Source organism: Durio zibethinus, chromosome 27 (assembly GCF_047325235.1).
Source record: "Durio zibethinus cultivar Kanyao isolate XHJ-2024 chromosome 27, ASM4732523v1, whole genome shotgun sequence".
Lineage (NCBI taxonomy): Eukaryota > Viridiplantae > Streptophyta > Magnoliopsida > Malvales > Malvaceae > Durio > Durio zibethinus.
In genome coordinates this window covers 16379490-16402336 of record NC_143188.1, presented here as the reverse complement: position 1 = coordinate 16402336, position 22847 = coordinate 16379490, and the positions used below count along the sequence as shown (strand labels likewise).

The 22847-nt window shown below is 31.0% G+C and overlaps 1 protein-coding gene and 1 pseudogene across 2 annotated transcripts; both read left to right on the top strand.

Moving 5' to 3' along the window:
* Nucleotides 1-480: 480 nt before the first annotated feature.
* Nucleotides 481-7831, top strand: LOC111279528 (cuscuta receptor 1-like). The gene is made up of 11 exons (XM_089756607.1): nucleotides 481-1262; nucleotides 1425-1568; nucleotides 1644-1799; nucleotides 1915-1992; nucleotides 2101-2256; nucleotides 3396-3470; nucleotides 3569-3724; nucleotides 4028-4102; nucleotides 4791-4952; nucleotides 5043-5189; nucleotides 5352-7831. Exons 1-11 carry the CDS (start codon nucleotides 881-883, stop codon nucleotides 7541-7543), a joined length of 3723 nt encoding a protein of 1240 aa, XP_089612733.1. The 5' UTR covers nucleotides 481-880; the 3' UTR covers nucleotides 7544-7831.
* Nucleotides 7555-21387, top strand: LOC111279542 (ENHANCER OF AG-4 protein 2-like; annotated as a pseudogene). Its single transcript, XR_016334668.1, has 13 exons — nucleotides 7555-7623; nucleotides 7714-7850; nucleotides 11407-11545; nucleotides 12158-12234; nucleotides 15035-16865; nucleotides 16981-17500; nucleotides 17704-17812; nucleotides 18146-18257; nucleotides 18351-18538; nucleotides 19007-19665; nucleotides 19750-20240; nucleotides 20888-20983; nucleotides 21096-21387. The product of XR_016334668.1 is annotated as an ENHANCER OF AG-4 protein 2-like (transcript).
* Nucleotides 21388-22847: the final 1460 nt, after the last annotated feature.

Genomic DNA, 22847 nt, shown 5'->3' with positions numbered 1-22847 from the left:
TGTAATTAAATAATTATAATATTGTAATAAAAAAAATTATAGGTGAAATGTTCCCAAACTCATTTACTTATTTCAATTAAATTTGTTATTAAAATGTTAAAAATATTTTATATTAATATTATAAAATTAAAATTAATTAAAATATATTATTTATTAATATAATAAAATTCTCAAGTTGAACTCAAGTTTTAAAAATCATATTTGGGACTGGATCCAAGTTTTTTGACCAAATAGCCTAGAGAGTAGTTGGGTTTAACAAGTACTCCAACTATAACAACCAAGAGAACGATTGTGAAATGAATGATTTTTTATCAAGATTGATCATTTGGTAAAAAAAAATAATAATAAAACAATTGAATAATAGAATATTAGTATATTTATAGAAAATTTAAATTAAATCCAATATATATACAATGAGATTCGATCATAAAATCTAATTCTTCCAATCACTCTTTCTTATTATTGAGACAAAACCTCATTTATATATAGCATGAACAAATTTTTAATTTGTGGAAAATAAAAGTCATTGTCTTATTGCAATTTTTTTTTCTAAATTATGTCGGCCACTTTCGAAAGAGAATAATTTCAGTGACTAGTTTATTCAAATTTCAATTCCAAGAATAGTAGAATTTACCACCGAAGACAAAGAAAGGGACTAACACTCCTTTTGGTAAGAAGGAAAGGACGAGGAAAAAAAAGTTGTAATATATTTTTTTTACTTTCCCTTTTCTTTCTTTCCTACCACACAGAGTCTAAACGATCGAGGACCACCTTGATTGTCTATATATATTAAGCTTGATGCAAGGCTTATCGTTATATATTTAGAAGTAGCAGTTGAGAGAGAATTGAAAATATAGAGATCATATATAAAGAAAAAGAGATGATGGAACCCAAATGGTTGTGGTTGAGTGTTTTGTTGTTGTTGTTGTTAGACGGATGCAGATGGTATAGTACTGATGCATGTTGGGAGGATGAAAGGATTGCTCTTTTGCAACTCAAACCTTTCTTCAATCCTTACAACCATCTGAAGAGCTGGGTTGATGAGATCAAGGGTTCAGATTGCTGTCGATGGGATGGGGTCGCGTGCAACACCTCCTCCTCCTCCTCCTCCTCCAAGCGAGTCATAGGACTCTCTCTTAATTATACAAGATGGCTCAGCGAAGAAAGATGGTATCTTAATGCCTCTTTGTTTCTTCCTTTCAAGGAACTGAAGCATCTTTATTTGCCAGGGAGTAACATCGCTGGTTTTGTTGAAAATGAAGGTCCTTTTTGCCATTTCATGTTTAATTATTCCATTGTTAATTTGCAATATGAAAATTCATTCATCACTTTTCATTTTTACAACTTCATATTTAATTCTAATTTTGTTTTATTGATGAAAGCCACTAAGTCCTTTTTATATATTTAAAAGAACTCTCTTGCAGGTTTTGCAAAGCTAAATTTGGAGATCCTTGATTTAAGAGACAATTACCTCAATGATACAATTTTGTTATCTTTGAGTGAGCTTTCATCTCTTAAGCATTTATATCTAGGAGCAAACTCCTTCAGAGGATCAAGTCATACAAACGGTAGAGTTAAAATTGCTCTAATTATGATTATGAATGATATACAGTAATTAAAATATTAACTTGTGTTTATTACAGGTTTCCAATGGCTCTCAAGACTTGGTAATTTGGAAACTCTTGATTTATGGGGCAATTCTTTGAAAAATGATATAGTGTTTCATATGAATGGTCTTTCATCTTTAAAGACTTTAAGTTTAAGTGGAAATTACTTGGAAGGAACCGTTCATATTCACGGTAAACTCATTTTACCTCTAATTGATATTAAAGTCAATTGTTGTTTCAAGGAAAGTTCTTGCATATTATTTGATTTTATATATAATATAATTAATTACTTGTTGAGGTTGAATAGAATTGAATAATTTGACAAACTTGAAGAACTTGGATTTAAGCTTCAATAGAATTGAAAGCTTCCAACCATCAAAGCAAGGTATAAATATATATTTCAATTCACTGAACTAAAATCTTAATTATGTGATCAGCATATAAAATTTTTGATTGACTATAGTATATAATAGAATTATATATTCTTGTATAGGAAACGAGACACAACTGAGGTTGACCAATTTGGAGGAACTTTATTTGAGCTATAATCTCTTCAGGAACAATACTTTTTCCTCCGTTCAGGGGTTTTCAAGTCTAAAGTCCTTATATATGCAGGGGAACCAATTGCAAGGCTCAATAGATGTTAAAGGTAAAGCTTTTACTACCTTTTTTTTTTTTTTTAATTCTTTTTAAAAGCCTTAAACTCATAAAAAAAAAATTTTTTGCTAAGTCAAAGGTATTTATTAATTAATCAAAAGGGCACAAAGCCAGCATAAAGTTAATTCAGCAAAGCAAATAGATCTATGCATTCAAACCAGACAGACAAAACACCACCCAAAGTATATAACTGAAGACAAAAAACTTAAAAGTTACACAACCTTACCCATAAGCCAATTACCTCCCGACCAAAGCGAGCTATGTGTGTTTTCAATTTCGTGTATTGTCGGCATAGAATCAGTCTCCACTATCACATGCTCTGTACCCTGTTCAAAAGCTAGTTGCAGTCCCCAAAGGATCGCTTTTGCCTCCGTATGAAAGGAACTTTCAGTCCAGTCTACTCAAGTCACTGCTGAAAAAACCACGTTACTCTTTGAATCTCTAAGAACAGCACCTAGCCCAGCTTCCTGTTCTCTGAACCTATACACTGCATCCACAATGAGCTTTAACATATCCAGTACAGGAGGTTGCCAACTCTATCCTTGTGGCTTCCTCGAGATCATAGTTGGTTGGGCAACCAGTTCTAGCCTTTCCCTCACAAGGGCAGTCTTTACCAATGATTTCCGCATAGCACATGTTACTCGATGGAGGCTTTTTAATTACAATCATCGTATTTTAATTCTTATTGTGTTAATTATAATACCATAATCTTAATATTATTATGTTTGATTGTATAATTACATTAATATTAAGTTAACAAATATTATATTATTTTCAAAATGTGAAATGAAAGCCAGTTAAGATGTTAATTGTACCTTTTGACTCTTGGATAGTTGCAGTTGCTAATATTAAAACTTTTGGCTGCAAAATAACATTTCTTGTTCATACTGTCTGGTAGGAAAAAAGCTATTAGCTATTAGTTTTTTTTTTTTTTTTAATTCTGTTTCAGAACCCTTTTGCTCATCAAATAGGTAAAATCTCATATCACATTTGGGGATTTTTCCTCTTCACTTAAAGCTTTAGATTTGTTTTGCCGTTTACTTCATTATAAAGTCATTAAAAATATTCAGTAAAAGATTATTTGAGTAACCAGGCTAACATAATGATTATTTGAATTGAATTTGGACATAGAATTGAATAATTTGATGAATTTGAAGAAGTTGTATTTATACTCCAACAAAATTGAAAGCCTTCATTCCTTACAAGGTATGCATTTATATTTGCTCAATTAGTTAAGTTGTTATATATAATTAAATATTATGTAAATCTTTTTTTAGTGATGAAATTATGCAAACCTTATGTAGATCGTGGGCGACAGCTGAACTTGACCCATTTAGAAGAATTTGATTTGAGTGATAATCTCATTAAGGACAGCATATTTGCATCACTTAGCGGGCTTTCAAATTTGAAGTATTTGGATATAAGGTCCAATCAGTTAAATGGATCAATAGATATGAAAGGTAACATTACTTTTTTGGCAAAAATTTTGAATTTGTTAATAAAAATCTTAATTCATGTTTCAAGATGATATAACAAATAAGTTCATATGTTTTTTTCTTTAATGATGAAATTATGTAAATTATTTATAGATATTGGGAGACAATTAAAATTGACCAATTTCTAAATGCTTGATTTAAGTCATAATCTAATTAATTATTACTTTTCAACCAAACTTTCAACTCTGTTATAAATACTTAAAAAAAAAACACAATTCATGTTTTCAGATGATTTAATGAAGTTTATTTATTACTTTTTTTTTCCAGACTTGAGTACTTTTACCAACTTAGAGGAACTGGATATGAGCTATAATGATTTGAATGAATTTGTGGCCTACAAAGGTATGGATTTAAATAAATTTTCTATTTTAATTTGTGAGGTTTATAATGATGTAGATGTTTTACTGATCAACAAATTTAGCATATTAAAATTTAATCTCAATTTTTTAAAGGAAGAAATTAATTTTTTATTATATACTTTTTACAACAATACTACAATTCTCTAATTATAATAAAGAATTATGTAAGAATCCACCATTTATAAGTGTGACCTTCACATAAAATTTTGTTAGACCTCATGCAATTTTGAATTGTGATTGCTTAATCGTGTTACAATGATTATAGGTGAAATGCTCTTATTAAAATTAATGCCCAATTTTTTAAAGGAAGAAATTCATTGTAATTTGATTACTAATTAGAAAATGATATATATTTGCCTTAGATAATTGCTTTCTTTAAGAAGTGTTGCAACGGCATAACAAATATTTCCCTTTTTGTTTGTGTTAGCTTGTTGTGTCTTAGAGTTGGACTTGTTTGCCTTTTGTCATTCTGTTTTAGATTACTACGTATTCATATTACCGTTTTGTTTGATTTTCATCTTTTTGATTGTTTCGTATATTAAAATTTATATTAAAAATATTTAACGATTCAATATTCTTCTCTATTAAAAATTCATCTTGCATTAATCTTGAATATATAATCTTATCTACAAAAATGAAAATTTTCACTTATTTATTTTTTTCATTTGCAGAGTATAAGAGTTTGAAAAAATTAAAAGTTCTTCGTCTATATGAGGTTTTCACCAATGGAAGCATTCCACGACTACTAAAATTAGTATATGCATTCCCATCAGTTAAGACCTTCTATCTACAAGGGAACTACTTAACCAATACTATGGCTACTCAAGATCAAGGTAAATCATTAATTTATTCCAAAAGAACGTAAATTAGTAGTTGTTTGTTGATTAACATCTAATAATACCTCCTATGCTACGATTACTCAGAATTGTATGTGTGGAGCAATGTGGAGGAAATATTTCTAGACAGTTCTTATCTCAACAACAACATTTTGCAAAGCATTGGAGTATTCACTTCTCTTAAAACTTTGTCTTTACGTGACTGTGGACTTATGGGTTCCTTACCTAATCAAGGTAAATTAAAGACTTTATAATTTCTCCAATATAACTCATGGAATACATCTATTTCCAATAATCCTTTATTCTATTTCTTTCATATAATATCTTTTATATATATTCTGTTTTGGAAATCAAAATTTAATTAAAATTTCTTCCATGAATTTATAAAATTTTCAGGTTGGTGTGATCTAAGGAACCTTAAGAGTTTGGATATCAGTTGGAATGCACTTGAGGGGATACTTCCTTATTGTTTGGGTAACTTGACATCTCTTCTTGAGTTAGATATCTCCAACAATCAATTTACTGGAAATTTGACTCCTTTAGCAAATCTTTCATCACTTAGATTTGTCTCCCTTTTAAGAAATCATTTGCAAATTTCAATGCCATTCTTGTCACTTGCAAACCTTTCAAATCTCAAGTTTCTTTTGGCTGATGAAAACAAGATAGTAATGGAACCTAATTCCTTTCATACTTCAATTCCGAAGTTCCAACTAAACATCATCAGTTTGTCAGAGTGTATAACAGACAAAGGACTTAGTCTACAACCTCCTAAGTTCCTTTATTACCAATATGACTTGAGATATGTTGATCTTTCCCATAACAATTTCAGTGGAACAGTCCCGTTATGGTTGCTAGAAAACAACACAAAATTAGAAAATCTCTTCTTGTTGGGTAATTCTTTCACTGGTCCTCTCTTGTTACCACATCTTTTTCATCTTAATGTGTCTTTAATTGACATATCTGAAAACAAATTACAAGGTCAAATTTCGACAAATATATGTTCAACTTTTCCAAATTTGGAATTGTTATTCTTATCTAAGAATGCCTTTGAAGGTAATATCCCTCCTTGTTTAAGTGGCATGAACACTTTATCATTTTTAGATCTATCGGACAATCATTTGTTTGGAAGAGTACCAGAAGAGTTGATCATGAGAAGCTCATTAGATGTTCTTAGGCTATCAAATAACAACCTAAGTGGAAAGATTGTTCCTTTGATGTTCAACACAAGAAAGTTGTCAAATTTGTATTTGGATGGCAATAATTTTGCTGGAGAGATTCCTGATATTGATGTCTCTACTACTGATTTTTCACATTCATCACTAGAGGATATTGATCTCAGTAATAATAGTTTTAATGGAAAGCTCCCAAGATGGATAGGGAATATATCACATTTGAAGAGATTGGCTTTGTCAAACAATCATTTTGAAGGTTCTATTCCAATGGAATTTTGCAACTTGTTTGAGCTTGAATTTTTGGAGCTTTCTCAAAATAATTTATCTGGCTCTATTCCTTATTGTTTCAATCCACCATATTTGAGACATGTCCACGTGAAGAGAAACAGACTAAGTGGTCCATTGACACTTACTTTTAATAGCTCTTCATTAGTGACATTAGATCTTAGAGGGAATAATTTGATCGGTAATATTCCAAAATGGATTGGCACATTTTCTTCTTTAAGCGTCCTTCTTTTGAAAGATAATCATCTAGATGGTGGAATTCCAGTTCAATTATGCAAGTTGTATTCATTGAGCATCATAGATCTTTCTGGAAATATGTTTTCTGGTCCTATACCTTCTTGTTTGGGTAATTTAACTCTAGCAATGAAAGAGAAGAAGTCTTCTATAGATGTTGTTTGGTCTAGCCCAAGTTCAATGAATGATATACCAATAGACGTTCCATTTTATTTATCACATAATTATCCTAGTAGCTACATGGAAGAATGGATAGAGTTTACAACAAAGAGTGTGTCCTATTCATATGGTGGTGACATTCTTAAGTACATGTCTGGGATTGATTTATCTTGTAACAGGTTAACTGGGCAAATCCCACTCGAAATGGGAAATTTAAGTGAAATCCATTCGTTAAACTTATCTCACAATAACTTGGTCGGAGTTATACCTTCATCATTTTCACAACTTAAGTCAATTGAGAGTTTGGACCTTTCTTACAACAACTTGAGTGGTAGAATCCCTATACAGTTGGTTGAGTTGAACTTTCTAGAGGTTTTCAGCGTGGCACATAACAACTTGTCAGGTAGTACTCCAGAACCAAAAGCTCAGTTTGGGACCTTTAATGAAAGCAGTTACGAAGGAAACCCTTTTCTCTGTGGGCCTCCATTGCAAAATAACTGCTCAAAAATTGAGTCACCACCAACAGTACCGATTACAATGGACAATGGAGGAGAAGGTAGTTTCATGGACATATATGTTTTTTGTCTGAGCTTTCTGGTTTCATATGTAATTGTTTTATTGGGAATTTTTGTTGTTCTATACATAAATCCTTATTGGCGACAAGTATGGTTTTTTTTCATCGAGAGTTGCATCACTACTTGTCGCTACTCAGTTCTAGGCAATTTTCTTGAGTTATAGATCTTCAAAAGATGTGCTTAGGTGTCATGGGAGCTCTTGTGATTTGCCTTTTGTTTGAATGTGGTGAAGATTTGGATGAAGTTGATTTTTGTTATCAAAAGAAGTTTGGTGATTTGATCTTTTAAATGAGGGATTTCTTTTAGCACACTGTTCTTCTAAGATGGTTGTAGGACGAGTTGTGGATTTGGTTACTCATATTGCTTAGAAAGAGTCCTTTGATGATTTTAAACTTTCAACAGAGCTTTTGTCTCTGTCGGAACTCTGTTTTTGGTATTCGTTTTGTTTTGAAGGAACTTGTTGATTTTATGTTTGTATACAAATATTCAATTCTCTATTCTCCATCTTCTCCAATTTATTGCTAATATCTTTTCCAAGCTATTATTCAAGTAGTATTAATAAGAATTTGAATTTTAAATGAAATACATCACAATAAGTCAATAATTAAGAATATATCAGAATCTTTGAAAGAGTTTCCATCATATTGCAGTAATATGAAATAGTTAAGAATGTGCTTTTTCTTTTCTTTTTCTTTTATTTATCAATTTCTCATTTCTTGCCCTTTTATAGAGGTTTTATTTTTATTTAAAATTACTAAATATTTGTTGTCATTTGGAAATTAATATTAATTTATAAAATGAGCCAAATAAGCATTAGTCGTTGAAAATATCATTTTGATCGCAAAATGCAATTATTTTCTTTGATAGGATTACAAATTATTCCAAAATAATAAAAAAAAGATTTACATATCTCACACAGATGCAAATCTCATCAAATAAATAAATAAATAAAATGCATAATCTTCCAAAGCAACAATAAACATAAGGTGTTAGCCAATGAGACCATGGCTTAGTATAGTTTGTTAATTAATTATTTTATGATTGTACCTTGATGACGATGTAATAATTGATTATTCAATTCATTATATGAATGTAATACTTGATTGTTATTATTATAAAAAATAAAAAGAAAAAAAACTAAAATTTCTAAATTCATGCTTTGCATGGTTAATTTTATTTATAGTACTACTTTTTCATTTTTAACTTAAAATTTGTTAAATATAAAACTTTTCCATTAAATTTAGTGTAAATACATAATTTTTTTATTTATTGACAAAAAATATAATTTAAACCTATTTTACTTTATTCTTTTAAGATAATTAAAAATATTTTCAAATTTTAACTTTGATTTATTTTTAGATAATTTTAAAAATATATTCTTTCATATTGATTTGATAATTTTGAAGTGTTTTTTTGCAAAAGTCTTATTTTAATTTTTAATGAAAATAATTTAGTAGTAGAAGAGAAGGATTAAAATGTTGTATGTGATTTGAATTTAAAAATTTTTTAATATAATATTTGAATTATAATTTTATTAATTAATATGAAGTACTATTTATTAATCACGTGTCATTATTTAAAACTTACAAGATTAAAAATAGATATCAAATAAATTAATAAATTTGTAATTTAAATTATTAAAATTTTTAAAATTTCAATTTCTTAGTTTTTAATATTTAACTTAAAAATCTATTTATAGATTGAAAATAAACCCTTAAAAAATTATCAAACTATCCCTCTCTTGATTTAATAAGAATTTGACACATGACTAAATTGACTATTTTACCCTCATACTATAATTATAAAAATACCTTTTTTATAATTATTTACTATAATACCCCATATCATAATTACAAAAATATTTTTTTCTTAAATTGATTATTATGTCTTCATACCATAATTAAGAAAATAACTATTCTCTTATAATTATTTACTATAATGCCTTCGTACCATAATTACAAAAATACTCATTTTATTATTAAATTACAAAACTCTTATTATTGATCCAAATTACTATAATACCATCCTAACATAATTATAGAAAACCTTTTTCATAATTAATCAAAATTACTATAATACTTTTCCTACCATAATTACGAAAATGCTTTTATGAATACTTAATAAGAAGTTGACATGTGATACTTTTGTTTCAAAATTAATAACATATATTAAAACAATCCTTTGATAATTATTATAATAACCTTTTGTTTATTTGATATCGATGTGTGTTCAAATTTACTATAATACTTTTTATCATAATTACAAAATACTTATTTTTTATAATTAATTAAAATTATTATAATACCTTCTTACAATAATTTTAAAATATCCCTCAAAGTATAATTGACTAAATTACAAAAATATCTTTCCTACAAAAATTACAAAAATACCCTTACCATAATTGGCAAAAATTTACTATAATGCATCTCATATGAAAATGCTTTTGTGAGTACTTCATAAAAAGTTGACATGTGATACTTTGTTTCAAAATTAATAACATATATTAAAATAATTCTTTGATAGTTACTATAATAATTCTTTGTTTACTTGATATGATATGTGTTCAAATTTACTATAATATTTTTTTACCATAATTACAAAATACTTATCTTTTTATAATTAATTAAAATTATTATAATACCCTCTTCAATAATTACAAAATACCCCTCATAGTATAATTGACTAAAATTACAAAAATATCTGTCTTATAAAAATTACGAAAATACCTCTATCATAATTGGCAAAATATTACTGTAATGCATCTTATATTGAAATGCTTTTATGAGTACTTCATAAGAAGTTAACATGTGACATTTTATTTCAAAATTATTATAATACTTTTATTGAATTATATATTAATTTTTAATATAATATAAAATTAACCACATATTAAATTATTAAAATATCATTACAATTGGTTTATGAAAATTTGACATGTGATATTTTATTTAAAAATTACTATAATACCACTATTAAATTACATATGAAATTTTAACATAATATAAAATTAAGTATATATTAAATTATTAAAATACCCTTGTCGTTACTTCATAAAAATTTGACATGTGAAATTTTGTTTGAAATTCACTATAATAGTCCAATTAAATTAATTATTAAATGTTAAATAATATATACTGAAATAATTCCCATTGAAATTACTATAACACCCTTTCATATATTTGATATGATTTTAACATGTATCCAATTTTACTATATTGCCTTTCAATTATAATTAGGAAAATATGACTCTTTCCATAATTAGCCGAAAATATTATATACCTTCCTACCATAATTATAGATATATCTTTCCTATTATAATTAACCAAAATTAATAAAATTAAAAAAAAAAAACTCTTTTACTATATTTGATCAAAATTATTATAGTACCCCTCATACTATACTTATGAAAATATCTTTTTTTAAAATTACTATAATGCTTTTTATATCATAATTACGTAAATATCTTTATGAGTGCTTTATAAAAAGTTGATATATAATATTTTGTTTTAAAATTATTGTAATATCCATCTTAAATTACGTATTAAATTTAATATATTATAAAATTAACTACATTAAATTATTAAAATACTCTTATCATTACTTTATAAAATTTAATATGTATCATTTTATTAAAAATAATTAAAATTAAATGATCAAATAAACTAAATAATTATAATTTTATTAAAATGAAAAAATTAAATAATTTTATATTTAAAAATAAAAAATATTTAATCCTCAATATAGTGGTGATCGCACGCTAGTCTAACATCAAAAACACCCGCAACACCAAAATACAAAACTTCTCCCCTCCGCCTCCAACCTTTCTAACGGCTCAGTCACGCGCGCCAAACAAAAGCATCCCTGAACCAAAATTTTACCCCCCAAAAAATAAATCTCTTCTCTCTCACTCGTCTCCTCAACCGTCTCGATATTCTCATTTTTTTCTTCTCCACTATGAAAAAAAAAAAAAAGGCCTTTCTTCACTTATTTTTCTAATATCTCTCTCTGTCTCTCCCGATGACTTAGCCGCCTTCCATTGCCGGAACCCCAAAGGGCAATAGCTGGGACTCGTAAAAGGGGAGGAAACAAAGCAAAAGTTAAGAATTTAAGTTTAGGAGATCTTGTTCTTGCCAAAGTCAAGGGTTTCCCTGCTTGGCCTGCCAAGGTCTCCTCCCTTTTATTTGATTATTATTGCTACTTTTTTTTATCCTGAATTATGGGTATTTTATATTTTGATGATTATATTTTTAATTTCTTATATGTTTATTTGAACTTATGAATTTGAATAAATCCATGATGAGTTTGGGATTTTTTTTTTTTTAAGTTTTGCATGATGTAGGTAAGTTTCTTTTATGCTTACATTGTCTTGCTTTGTATTTTATTTGTTGGTTTTGTACTCAATTTGTTTCCTTTAGTAAATTTTGTTTTATTTTGTGAAAGGCCTATTTTTGGAGTTAAAAGTTTTGCCATGCGTATGTTAGCTGATTGTGTTTTTAGTGTTTCAGGTTTGGTACTTTGCCTGTTTATCAATTGGGTTACTTAATGCAACTATGCAAGTTCTTTATTTTGGGTCTGAAAAAAAAGGGACAAATATATGTATTTTTTTTATTGCATGCTAGATTGATTTGATCCTAGAAAGTGTCGTCAGAAATTTAGCGAGAGATTTTCAATTTATTTTTTTGTTTTTATTATTTTGTTACTTAGAACTCAGTTGGTTTTTCGCAATTTTGGTTTACGGTTGGTTTTTGAGGTAGATTCTATGGGTTATGAATTTCAGATTAGCCGGCCTGAAGATTGGGAGCGAGAACCTGACTCTAGGAAATATTTTGTCCAATTCATTGGAACACGAGAAATGTAAGCATACTTATGTTCAATTTGTACATGTTTAGTGAATAAGGGAGATGGCAACGTGATGAATAAAGATATGTGATATGTCTGTTTTATGGTTTGCATCTGTTTTCTGGTAGGAGGGAAACCACATTTTACCATAAGATGGAACATGAGATAAATACATGAAAGGTGTTACGGGATAATTTCCGTGAAAAAAATATTAATTTTGTTGTATTCCAAGTAACTTGTTACCTATGCCGATCCTAGCAGACAAACCTTGATGTACTCTTTTTAATTTCCTGTCAATGTTGTTCACATAAGGTGCTTGCTGACTAGAGAATACATTGAAATTGACTTGATTTATTCTATCTCCGTGCTGTTTGTATACATCATTGCTTTTCTTTCCATCCAGCTCCCATGATCAAGAAATTGTAGAATGCACATTGTGATTACAATAGGGGAAAAATTGTAATCGGGAGGGCTCTATGCTGAGTCCTTTATGTGTTAAAGTACTGAACTCTAGGCAGCTCTCTCATTTAGCTTTAGATTGCATAATATAAACTCATGGAGCTCACCATTCTAATGTTCAGGGAGTACTATTTGGCAGATGTGATAGCCATGCAGATTATCTGGGAAATTTACGTCTTATAGTTTTTTAATATGATAATTTGAGAAATAGTGAGATGTCCTTTAGCTAACCAAGCTTTTCAATCTAGGATGCAGAAAATCAAATAATGATACAATGACAAATGGTGCAATATTTTTCTACTTCTACATGTTCTTGATATAGCATGTGCATCTCATGTTGCCTTAATTAATCTTTTTTAATGTAATTTTAATATTTGAGTTATTATTTCTTTTGGTCTTTCCTCCATTTTGTGGTGGTTGTTAGCTAAGCAGCTGATGTTAGTTGATGAGGCTGTCTTGGACTTGTGTTGTGCTCAGGAACATTGGTATAGCATATTTGGGTTAGTTAGGATTGGAGGTTCAAGTTTATTCCTAATCTCCAGTCTGTTACCAAAGGAGTTAGATGCTATGTAGATGTTGAATTTGATAATTGTTAAAATCTATTTAGTGGTTTCATTCTCAGACCACTTTGTTACCTTTTCTCATAATTTAAGTATTTTTTTTTTGTTGATGTCAGCTTATATGGGCAATTATGTGTGCTTTACTCATGATTGGTTTGGCTTCTGAAATATCTATCTTCTCTTCTTTAGAAAACTGAAGTAGGTGAAACATGGATTGGGAAATTAGATTTTATCCTTTATAGCCAATGGAATGAGTTTGTGACAGCTAACGGTTAAGCTCCAAATTGAAATTACTGCTTGCAGAAGGTGACAGGTCTATATAAGAAAAATTGTTTAACAGATCAAAACACCTATTTTAAATAATTTTATTTGTTATTATTATTTTCTTAAATACTCTATTTCAACAATGCTTGGGCTCTTAATGTATGTGTATTTGTGGCTTGTAGTGAATGTTGAAGTCATATTCAAGAAAGCAATGTGTTTAGCTTAATTAGTAGGCATGATCATTTCTTTATCACTAAATTGTAACTTGCTGAACTTGAAAGTTGGTGTAGCTTTTTGGGTGTTTGAATTGAATGGCATTGCAATTTTCCATTTTTTTTTATTGTTGGTGTTAAACGGATTTGTGATTTAGTTATTTTTTTATGCTATGTTATTCTCACATATATATTGACATGGAATTTTAGAATTATTTTTTAAATTTATTGTTGATAATGACCATTCTTGATGGAAGACTTATTCATAATATGTGGCTGTAACACATTTAGGGCACAATAATGGATCTTTACTTTGTACAATGGAACTTTTATGTTTGTATAATGGATCTTCTTGAATGTTGATTGGACAGTTTCTGTAGCTACAAGTATCTTGAAAAGAAATAAAGTTCAAACCAATCTTGTATATAGTTGGAAATATAAGGTTTTCAGTTTTACTATCACGTCAAGGTTTGCTTGAATAAATTACTTAAGTTGTGTCTGAGTAGCCTCCCAAATTCTAACCATGAATTGGAGGAGCATTTCTGGTTCTGTTCATACTCTCTATGTTATAGTTGAGCAGTTTGAGATTTTAGGTGAAGTTTGTTGGGCGTCAACATGTGGTGGTTTAGATATGGTATGCTGGGAAGCCTTTGAGTAATGGCATTTTAAATGCCCTGAAAATAAGTACAGCTGGAGTTTTCCTTAGAACATTTGCATAAGTGGTTTATTTATGTGGAACCATTGAAGTGGTTTTGGGAATATTTTGTTTTTTGGAAACTTTCATAAGCTCAGGGCTTCTTTTGGGATTTTTCCTTTCTAAATTCTTGGACATTTTTTTCCATCCATATTTGCATATTTTTAATCATGCTTAAGCTGTGAGGCTTAATCCTTAAACCTTGGATGGAAAACTTTATTCCCTTTTGGATCATAATTTTTAGATGATGATGCTTCTGCTACTGAATTATGTAGAAGACATTTTAATTTGTTGAATTCTTGTCTTTTGTTTATTTTTTAATACTTGGTGATGTATTTTCTCATATTCCTTTAGGGCATCATGTTCATGCACATATGAGCAAGTTGATAAATTTAAATATCTGCATCTTTTTTTTCCTTAAAGATAGTGTTTATGTAATTGGATTTTCATATTTCATTATTGAAGTTTTTGACTCTGCATTTTTAGTGTAAAAAGGAGCAATGCTTTTCATCCCAGCCAAGAGATGCATGCATGCATCATTATTTTCTCTTACACTACTCTTTGAACTTTAGTTCACTTGTGTTCTAGTTGCTTATTTTTCTCCCTACGTTTTTCTTCTTTTACAGAGCTTTTGTTGCACCTGGCGATATTCACGCATTTACTATTGAGACAAAGAGTAAATTTTCGGCTAAGTGTCAAGGTGTTAAAACTAAGTACTTTGTCCAAGCTGTGAAGGAAATCTGTGTGGCATTTGATGAATTACATAACGAGAAGTCCAGTGGTTTGAGAGATGGAACTGATAGATCAACACCTGGCTGTGAGGCTTCATCTGTTGATGGGGTTGAGGATGATGATGCGGAGGCTGACTTAATGAATGGAACAGGTGCACTAGCTCTTGGCACAGAAACCACTAGTGACAGAAACGGTTATCTTGCTTCTAATTTGGGCTGTTCATGTGGAGGTGAGAATAATAATGACGATGTAAAGTCATCAATTTCAGATCATGTGGATGATGGCTTATCTCTGGTTATGTCTTCTGGAGGGAAACAAAAAATATCAAATGGTGAACAACCTAAAAAGGAGGTGTTATCTTCATCTTTTGATGAGCCTTCTCATATAAAGGAGGAATTCTCTGATGATAAAATTGCTACTGTCAATTGTACTAAGAAAACATTGAGGGATGCTCAGAAGTCAAAGAAGATGGGTCCTGGGCCAAAGAAAAGAACTGAGGAAGGACACAAAAGCAGCAGCTCAGCCACAACATTATTGAGGGATGATAAATCTGGTGGTTGTCTTGATCGGCCTGACTCTGAGGAGCAATTGAAAGATAGAGTAAAAGGCAAAGTCTCTGGCAGTGCTGTAAGAAAATTCTCACCAGATGCTCTCAACTCAGATTCTAATTACACTGGTAGTAAAAATGCAAAGGAATTGCTGAAAACCAAAAGCAACTTCAATGCTGAGGATGATGTATGGGATGCTGTGGCCAATTCCAAAGGTGAGACTACTGGCAAGAAAAAAAGGGGAGAACCTGGACTTGAAAAGCCAAAATTGGGAACAGATGAAATTTTACATCCTGCCAAAAATTCAAAGTTTGTAGATATGAAAAATGATGCTTCCCAGGGATCTCTTGCCAAAAACATGAAAGATTCTCCAAGTTCTAATAATGTCAATAACAAGGCAGTTAAACAATTAGAGTTGAAAAAATCCACATTGAATATTTTAGCATTGAGAGTCCCAACAGCCATTACGTTTCTGGTGATGAAGCTATGCTGCCCTTATCAAATCGCCATTGGCGGGCTCAGGAGGCAATTTCTGGTTCTGCCTCTCTTATTTCCGATGATAAAATTTTAAAAAATCTTGTTGAGACACTTACAAGTTCTAGTAATGTGAAAATTCCAGCTACCCAGTTGTCCAAGAGGCAGAGAGCTGTTTGCCTTTTTGATGAAGATGAAGAAGAAGATCCCAAACTCCAGTTCATGGAGGATCTGCCAGGAATGTCAAGGTAACTTCTGTTGTTTCAAAGAGCATTTATGTAAGTCATGCAAGTGCTATCAATGCTCAACATAGTGTTGGAGATTCCACCCAATATGAGAATAGTGATCCTAAGGAGGCTTCTTTACGATTAGCAAATGATTTTGTGTCACCTCTTCAACCATGAACTGTTGAAAGGAGGCCTTCAACGAAGTCTCCTTATCTGGTTTCTGCCACCAAAGAAGTTGTTGAACAACACAGAACTCCTAAAGCTACTGTTAAGGTTTCCAGTCATGGAACTCAGAAAAAGGCTCCATCTGGCTCTGTTAAGGGATCGGATGTTGTTTCTGATGGTCCAAAGTCTTCTCAAAATCAGGTTTTGAGTCAAAGATATAGCCCAGCTTCTTCTGTAGGAAGACTGAAATCTACTCCAAAAGTAATTTCACGTATTAATGACACTGCTTTTGTTACCGAAACTTCAATGGAGTATGGCTCTGCATTATCTGTGTTGTTGTTATTATTTATTATATCTAATTAACCATTTTTAGAGCTATTATATTAATCTTCATTTCATATTGTAGACCAATCTCTTCCTGTACAGATTGGATGTCTTTAGAGAAGATATAAGTGGTTCGTTGATTGATTTGAAGACTCTAGATTCTGCTATGTCTATGAAGCATCTTATTGCCGCTGCCCTGGCAAAAAGGAGACAAGCTCACTCTCAACAATATTCTCTTGGAAATCCTAGTTCTGTTTTTGTGTCAGTGTCTAATATTCAGGGGGCAAGTCCCAGTCCTGCAGTTCAGCCTTTTGTATCTGCAATCAACAATGCAATGCAGCCTGATGCGCAGGGATTTGCTTATCAAACAAACCTAGATTCGCCATCAACTCTTGGTCCCCAGTCAGGATCCCAAAATCAACAGGATACTGAAGAGATCGAAGAGAGAAGATCTAGTTCAGGACACATGGCACCTGGAGGCTCTCTCAGTGGTGGTACTGAGGCAGCTGTTGCATGGGATGCTTTTGAAGGAATGATAGAGACTTTATCAAGGACTGAAGAAAGTATTGGACAAGCAACTCGCCTTGCTATTGATTGTGCCAAGTATGGCATTGCAAATGAAGTAAGTTAAATAATATGCATATTTATGTTTGGTGTTGGTTCAACAATGTCAAGATGAGCTTGTTTAACCCCAGATTTATATATTATGATTTTTTGTTGTGTTTTAAACAAAATGGTAATTATTGCATATGATGTTCATGATGGCAAAATTCTATTGAAGACTACTTTTTGGAGGGAGTCTTAGAATACATTATTTGTATGCAGGTTGTTGAACTTCTCATCCGGAAGTTGGAAAGCGAGCCCAGTTTTCATCGTAAAGTTGACCTGTTCTTTCTTGTTGATTCAATCACCCAATGTTCACACAATCAGAAAGGTTGGTTGTGCTGTCTTGATGAATGTGTTCAATTACTCTCTAATACTGAATTTATTTGGTGCAGGCATTAAGAAAAAATGTTTAGTTTTATTTAGAAAAGGGTATAGTTTATCATTTTTCTTGCTGGTTTAGCATTATTTTCTTAATATTTGTTATGACAAAGAGTATTCTTACTAGGTGAATTCTCCTTTAGACTTTGGAACGAGTGCATGTTTATTTTTACAAGAACACTCTTTGAATTGCTCTTTAACTTGTGCACACATGCTGAAATAGTCATATGTGATCTATTGTTGCAGCAATTCATGTAAATGATTGTGGTTAATGTTTATTTAGGCATAGCTGGTGCTTCATATATCCCTACAGTTCAAACAGCATTGCCTGTCTCCTTGGTGCAGCTGCTCCACCTGGAGCAAGTGCTCATGGAAATCGTCGTCAATGCCTCAAGGTATATTATTTTTTTTCAATTGTAAGAGATTATTCGTCTTTTGTTTCCTTTCCCCCACTCTCTTAAGGATAAAGGGATCTTTGTCTATACCAGGTTTTATGGTTGTGGCTTGAGAGGAAGATTTTACCCGAATCTATTCTGCAGTGTTATAGGGACGACATTGGAGTTTCAAATGATGATACAATTTCTGGATTTTCCCTATGGCGCTCGTCACAAGCTGAACGTGCTATAGATGATCCTATTAGGGAAATGGAAGGCATGCTTGTTGACGAGTATGGCAGGTCTGAAAACACTTTCAACCATTTACACCAAATTATTATAATGATAACAAATATAATATCTACTATATTACCATTGAAGTTTGGTTTTTGTTTTGGTTTGGTTTCAGATATATTTGAAACCAAACTAAGACCAAATTTACTTGTCAGTTTGATTTGCAGGCCAAACTAAAACTTTTTGCTTTTCAAACCAAACCAACCAACCCATATTGGTCACTTTAATCTGATATTCAGCTGAAACCAAATTAGGAACACACCATTTCGCTGATATGCCACTGTTGTTTGATCTGATTTGAATATAGAGCTACTATGTTTTTAGTTATCTTGCATAATATTTTTTTTAAATTACTAAATTTGTAGTTAGTTCAGTGTTTCTTGTAGCATTTGTGTCCCATCCTCTAGTTTCTAGTGTTTGTCACTTGAAAGGGATATGAACTTTCTGACATCAATTTTGTTGGTTCTTATAAGCAGTAATGCTACATTTCAGCTTCCTCGCCTTTTGTCTTCTAATGCATTTGAAGATGAAGAGGAAGAAGATCTTTCAAACAGTCCTTGCAGAGATTCTGCTGATGCATCACCATTAGAACCAGCTCATGCTTTAGGAGAGTTAGAAACATGTACAGTTACTCCAAGTGACAGGCGTCATTGCATCTCAGAAGATGTGGACGGTGAGCTCGAAATGAAGATGTTTCTGGACACCAGAAGGATGATCGACCATCATTGACAAATGATAGTCTTGAAATGGACTTGCAGCAGCAGGGCACTGATAGTATTGTGGAACCGGCTTCAAATACCTCCAATGAATTCCCTCCTCTACCAGAGGGTTCCCTGCGATTGCCCCCTGATTCTCCTCCATCCCCACCACCTTTTCCACCTTCATCACCCCCACCCCCACCTCCATCATCTCCATCTCCACCTCCACCTCCACTTCCACCTCCTCCTCTACCAACACAACCACCTCCTCCCCCTGCACCACTTTCCTACCCTTCAGTCTTTATACCTCAACCACCAGTGCCAACTCAACCTTCACTGCTATCTCAATCCATGCTACCGCCCTAGTCATCGGTACAGTGTTGACCACAGTTGGCATATCAACCACCTGTACCTCATGAATCTGGCGCACACCAAATGTGAGACTCCTAATATGCCTTCTTTGCTTGTTATGGAGTATGTTGTTACTTTTTTATTTATATAACCTATGCCTTTGTAAGCAGGGTAATCAAATAGTTCAAATGGCTGGAAATACTCCTCTTGGGGGCCATATTGATGCTGGTGTGAAAAGCGAATTGTTTCCACAGGAATCACCTTGCTTTCCAACAGGAGTCTGCAATTCTTGAGAGCCTTCTGGATATAATTCTTCAAGGCAACTGGAATATGGACATAATGAAATGTACTTAAATGACCAATCCTCTCAACCAAGTCAACAGTTTCAACCTGGTAGTGCAGCCTTTGTGCAAATACCTTTACCCCCTAGTCTGCCACAAACCTCATCTAGCCATTTCTCATTCACAAAGCCCGCTATGCCTCCACATTATTAGCATTCATGTCCTCAATACTCTCTGCGTGCAACATGATGGCCGAAGGCCATTTGTTGCTGATGAACAGTGGAGCATGCCTGCAGGAGAATATGACACTGATAATCAGTGTGATGGGTGGATAGCAGGAAGAAATCCATCAGCTGCTGGTCCATTGTTTGTCCAGGAAGGTATGCATTATCTTGTCCTTAAAACAAAATTTTGGCTTGAGTGTTTGACTCATTGTAAATTTAAATGAAATTTGTAACCCTAATCCTTATGAAGTTTCCAAGATTATCAGATGGATGTTTAGGGGCATTAATTTGTGTTTTTGATCTGATCATATTGTTATTTCCTGCAAATTAAACATATGCCCATTTATGAGGGTGGCAATCAAACCTTCACTCATTTCAAGTGTTTCATGTTGTTGTGATGGATCCTCTACCAAACTAAAAGAGAAAAATCCAAAAAAAATAGAACATGCGGACCATATAAATATGAAAAGCATGCCTTGTGCAGTATCTGAAAATTTTCATTGCTATTTGTAGGACACTCTTTTAGTATCCCCTTATTATCTTGCTTTGAACTGATGTCGTGCCTAATTTCTTACTTTTTTTTATGAGTCTTTGCTGGTATGGAATCTCTTTTAAGAACTCACAGATTTAAGTCCATGAATAAGTATGTGAAATGTTCTGTTGTTTGTACTTCTTCATGCATATTTTATGTGCGTAGCCTCCTCTTTCTTGTGTATATCCTTAAAGTGTTGATAAGATGAATCTATGGGCCCTCTATAGATAGTCTCTACCTTTTGATGACACTTATGTTAATTCTTTGGCAGGTTACTTTAGAACACCTGTTGAAAGACCACCCTCAAATGAGATGGGTTTTCTGATTGCTTCTGCCAATCATTTACCAGCTGGAGCTCCAAATTTGGGTACTGCAATTTTTAATTGCTGTCTTGGTTTGCTTTTAATTTTCTTCTTTTGCTAGTTAAATAATCAAGCACCAATTAAACTGGAGAATGACTTCATGATTGTATCTTTCAGGTCATGGTATTTCACAAATGTTGCCATGTCAACCAGACACGTGTGCTATCAATTGTTGGAGGCCAGCTTGAGAATGAAGAAATAGTCTCATTAGGTACTTAGTATATTTTCGTACTTATTTGTTAATGAATCTCAGCCTGAATATTTCATCTTTTTTTATTATTATGAATAGAAAGCTTTGTCCTTGTTATTAAGTGAAAGTGAAATTTTTTGTTTTGGAATTTGTTCATCTTTCTGTTGATTTTGCTGGTAAACTACCATTTAGTATAATCTGAAGTTGAAAATTTGTGCTCCTGTTGTTGCAAGAATAGAGAGTATTGTTATTGTCTTTGTTTGGTCACATGTAATCTTCTTGCTTAAGTTTACAAATTTTTCTTTCATTGTCATTTTCAGCTACCAAAATAGCGGAAATTTATTCTCCAGTGTAGAAAAAAGATGCTAATAAACTTTTATTTTATTAAACTTTTCATATGATTCTTTAACCAAATAATAATAAGATTAAATAAAAGGGAAAGAAATAAAAATAAAATTTTAAGTATAAATAATCCCATTTAAACTTTGTCTAAAAGTTAAGAAATTTGGGTGATCTCTTTATATTTAAGGACTTGATTTCAAATTTGCATTTCATCATCTAGCATGACGTTCATTTGCATAAGTTTATTTTGAGATTATTGTTTGTATTTAATTCACATGCTCATGTCTATTAATTGTTATTATTGTTTCTCGGTTGATTATAACATCATTCTTTTTGCATAAAAATTTTTTTCATGGAAATTGCTATTTAAAAAATGGATTTTGAAATGAAACAATATAATATTTCAAGGGAAATAATTTCTGATATCTTGCTTAAATATTGAAGAGTCACTAATAGTTATCATCTACAAAGAATGTTATTTTTATTTTTAAGGAATATAGTAATGAATCTTAAGCATAAAAAATTATCTTTAAATTTTGTCTAGATGTTAGAAAATTTTTAGCTAATTTTTTAACCTAAAAATTTGCATAATATTTTTAAATAAAGATTTTTAATAAAATTAACTTTCTTTTTCATAAAAGTTAATGGAAATATATTATTAAATTTCAAATTGAAACATTTTTTGCCCAATATCAAAGATAACGCATGTTTAATTAGTATTTTTTTTTTTAAAATAAGTGCTTTAGGGATGTTAATTTTACTTCATATGCAATAATACTCTCAAACTTAACTCTGTTTTTAAAAACCAAAATTATCTATTTAATAAATCACAAATTTTTTTTTTGTTTTATTAAAAAAAACCTTAAGTGTTCAATCATACTTAACAAAAAAAATATTGATAGTGACCATTTTTTTTCAATTTTTAAAAATTTTTATGTCATATGATCGAGATCACGGAGCCACATGTTACGATCTTTAGTACTATAGATACAATCGTGATCACACATGAAAACATAAAGTTTTTTATTGATATTCTCGAAGCAAAATCTTTCAAATTTTTTTAAATGTATATGAAATTGATAATAGATTTATTTATTTTGTTTATTTTGTTTTTTTTTTTTTATGGTAGGATGCTAGCATATAAACGTTGTTTTCTTAACTTTTTTTTTTTTTGAGCTTCTTATAATAGTAGTTCTCAAACTTCCCTTCGAAACTCAGGGCCGATGCACTTATTCAAGCACAATTTTTTCAGAAACTTTCAAAAATTAAAAAAAATAAAAGAATTTGTAGTAAAATTTTTACTTTGACATTATTTTATTGATAAAATTAATAAATTC

Excerpts from the sequence above, each read along its gene's own strand:
- LOC111279528 (XM_089756607.1), top strand. The coding sequence starts at position 881 with ATGATGGAACCCAAATGGTTGTGGTTGAGTGTTTTGTTGTTGTTGTTG. Across the intron at positions 1,800-1,914 it reads AGGAACCGTTCATATTCACG|AATTGAATAATTTGACAAAC; the intron begins GTAAACTCATTT and ends GAGGTTGAATAG. Across the intron at positions 2,257-3,395 it reads AGGCTCAATAGATGTTAAAG|AATTGAATAATTTGATGAAT; the intron begins GTAAAGCTTTTA and ends ATTTGGACATAG.